At 63.1% G+C, this 1768-nt stretch overlaps 1 protein-coding gene across 1 annotated transcript in view; it reads left to right on the plus strand.

Moving 5' to 3' along the window:
- The window catches only part of EGR4 (early growth response 4), a 1821-nt gene extending 465 nt beyond the window's left edge, over positions 1 to 1356 (plus strand). The window contains exon 2 of the mRNA XM_009320881.1: positions 29 to 1356. Coding sequence (XP_009319156.1) covers positions 29 to 1356 — 1328 coding nt within the window. The remainder of the gene's footprint in view (positions 1 to 28) is intronic.
- Positions 1357 to 1768: the final 412 nt, after the last annotated feature.

Consider the following 1768-nt stretch of genomic DNA (forward strand, 5'->3'; position numbering starts at 1 on the left):
CTAACCGCCATCCCCTCTGCATCCCCAGGTGAGCTGCTGGGCGCCCCGATGAGCAGCGGGGCGGTGGATTACTCCCTCCTGGGCAGCCAGCCCTCCCCTTCGCTCAGCTACACCGGCAGCTTCTTCATCAAGGCGGTACCGGAGCATCCCCAGGACCAGGAATCCCTCTTCAACCTGATGTCGGGGATCCTGGGCATCTCCCCCTTCGCCTCCTCCGAGGGCCACCAAAGGCACCTGGATGCTCTTTACCCCTGTCCCGAGGTGGCTCAGAGCCAGCTGGACCTTTACGCCGCCTGCCAGCCTGAAATGAACGGATCCACCCAAGCCCCCTTCCCGGAGCAGGGCTACGGCGGCTTCCCCACGGCGGAGGGTGCTCAGCCCCTCCAGGCACAACCCGCCTTAGGAAACACCTCGCAGTGCTTCTTCCAGCCCAAGCTCCTGGACAGCAAGCAGGACATCAAGCTGCCCTCTGGTTCCCCACCCCTGGACAAGTTTAAAGCCTCCTGCGCCCAGTGGGAGCCCGTCACCCAGCATCAGGCCTACTTGCCCGCCGGCTACCATTCTCCCGAAGCCTTCCCGGCTGGGGAGAGCGGCCAGGGGCTGTTCCACCCGCTGGGCTCCAAGATGGAGAGCGTCTTGTCCGTCAGCTGCCAGTCGGAGCTCGGCAGCCTGGCGGAGGATGCTGCCTGCTTCAGCACCCATCTGGGCTTCGGCTGCGAGCCAGAAAACTTCCCGGCCCGCGGGGACTTTGCCGACACCAAGATCCACAACCTCCCTCCTCCGTTAATGCCGGAGTTCGACACCTCCTTGGCCCAGCCCGAAGTCCTGCCGGGTCTGATGAGCTCTGCCGAGCTCCTCCATCCTCACCCCTCGCCCTCTGTCCCCCCCACAGACTTTTTGGGCCACCCCACCTCTTCCTCCATTCCTTCCCTGCTGCCCACCAACCCTCCTGCCTTGGCCGAGCCCAAGAAGAAGACCCGCCGGACCAAGTGCTCTTCCAAATGCTTCTGCCCGAAACCCCACGAGAAGGCTTTCGCCTGCCCGGTGGAGAACTGCGTCCGGAGCTTCGCCCGCTCGGATGAGCTCAACAGGCACCTCCGCATCCATGCAGGCCACAAACCCTTCCAGTGCCGCATCTGCCTGAGGAACTTCAGCCGCAGCGACCACCTCACCACCCACATCCGCACCCACACCGGCGAGAAGCCCTTCTCCTGTGACACCTGCGGCCGCCGCTTCGCCAGGAGCGACGAAAAGAAGCGCCACAGCAAGGTCCACCTGAAGCAGAAAGCCCGGACGGAGGAGAAGCTCAAAGGTTTGGGTTTCTTCTCGGTGGGTCTCTCCTTCGGGGCACTGTGAAGCCCCAGCCTGAGTGCTGGGAGACGGCGTTTCCCCGAGGTCCCCCGAGCATCTCATGGGAGAGCCGGGGTGGGAATAGCCTCCTGGGGTAGCCCCGGAGAAGATGACGGCAGATCGGGCCGTGCCAGGGAGGAGAGGGGCACACGGGAGGCAGAGGCGATGCCGCGGCGCTGGACCACGGGCTGCGGAGGAAGGATGTGGCAGCTCCGGCCACCCGGAGCCATCTCCAAACTGCAGGGACTGAGTCATTTTTATAGCTCCTATTCCAAGGAGGAGGAAAAAAAAAACATGTACAGAAACAAATCCCCACCGAGATGGGTTTTTTTTATATACCCAAGCCCACAGACATCCTGTGTGTGTAGCGACCTGACTGTGATTTCCCCTGCCGGCACTTTACGCGGAGCTCACGGCC

Source organism: Pygoscelis adeliae, unplaced genomic scaffold, assembly GCF_000699105.1.
Source record: "Pygoscelis adeliae isolate BGI_AS28 unplaced genomic scaffold, ASM69910v1 Scaffold273, whole genome shotgun sequence".
Taxonomy (NCBI): Eukaryota; Metazoa; Chordata; class Aves; order Sphenisciformes; family Spheniscidae; genus Pygoscelis; species Pygoscelis adeliae.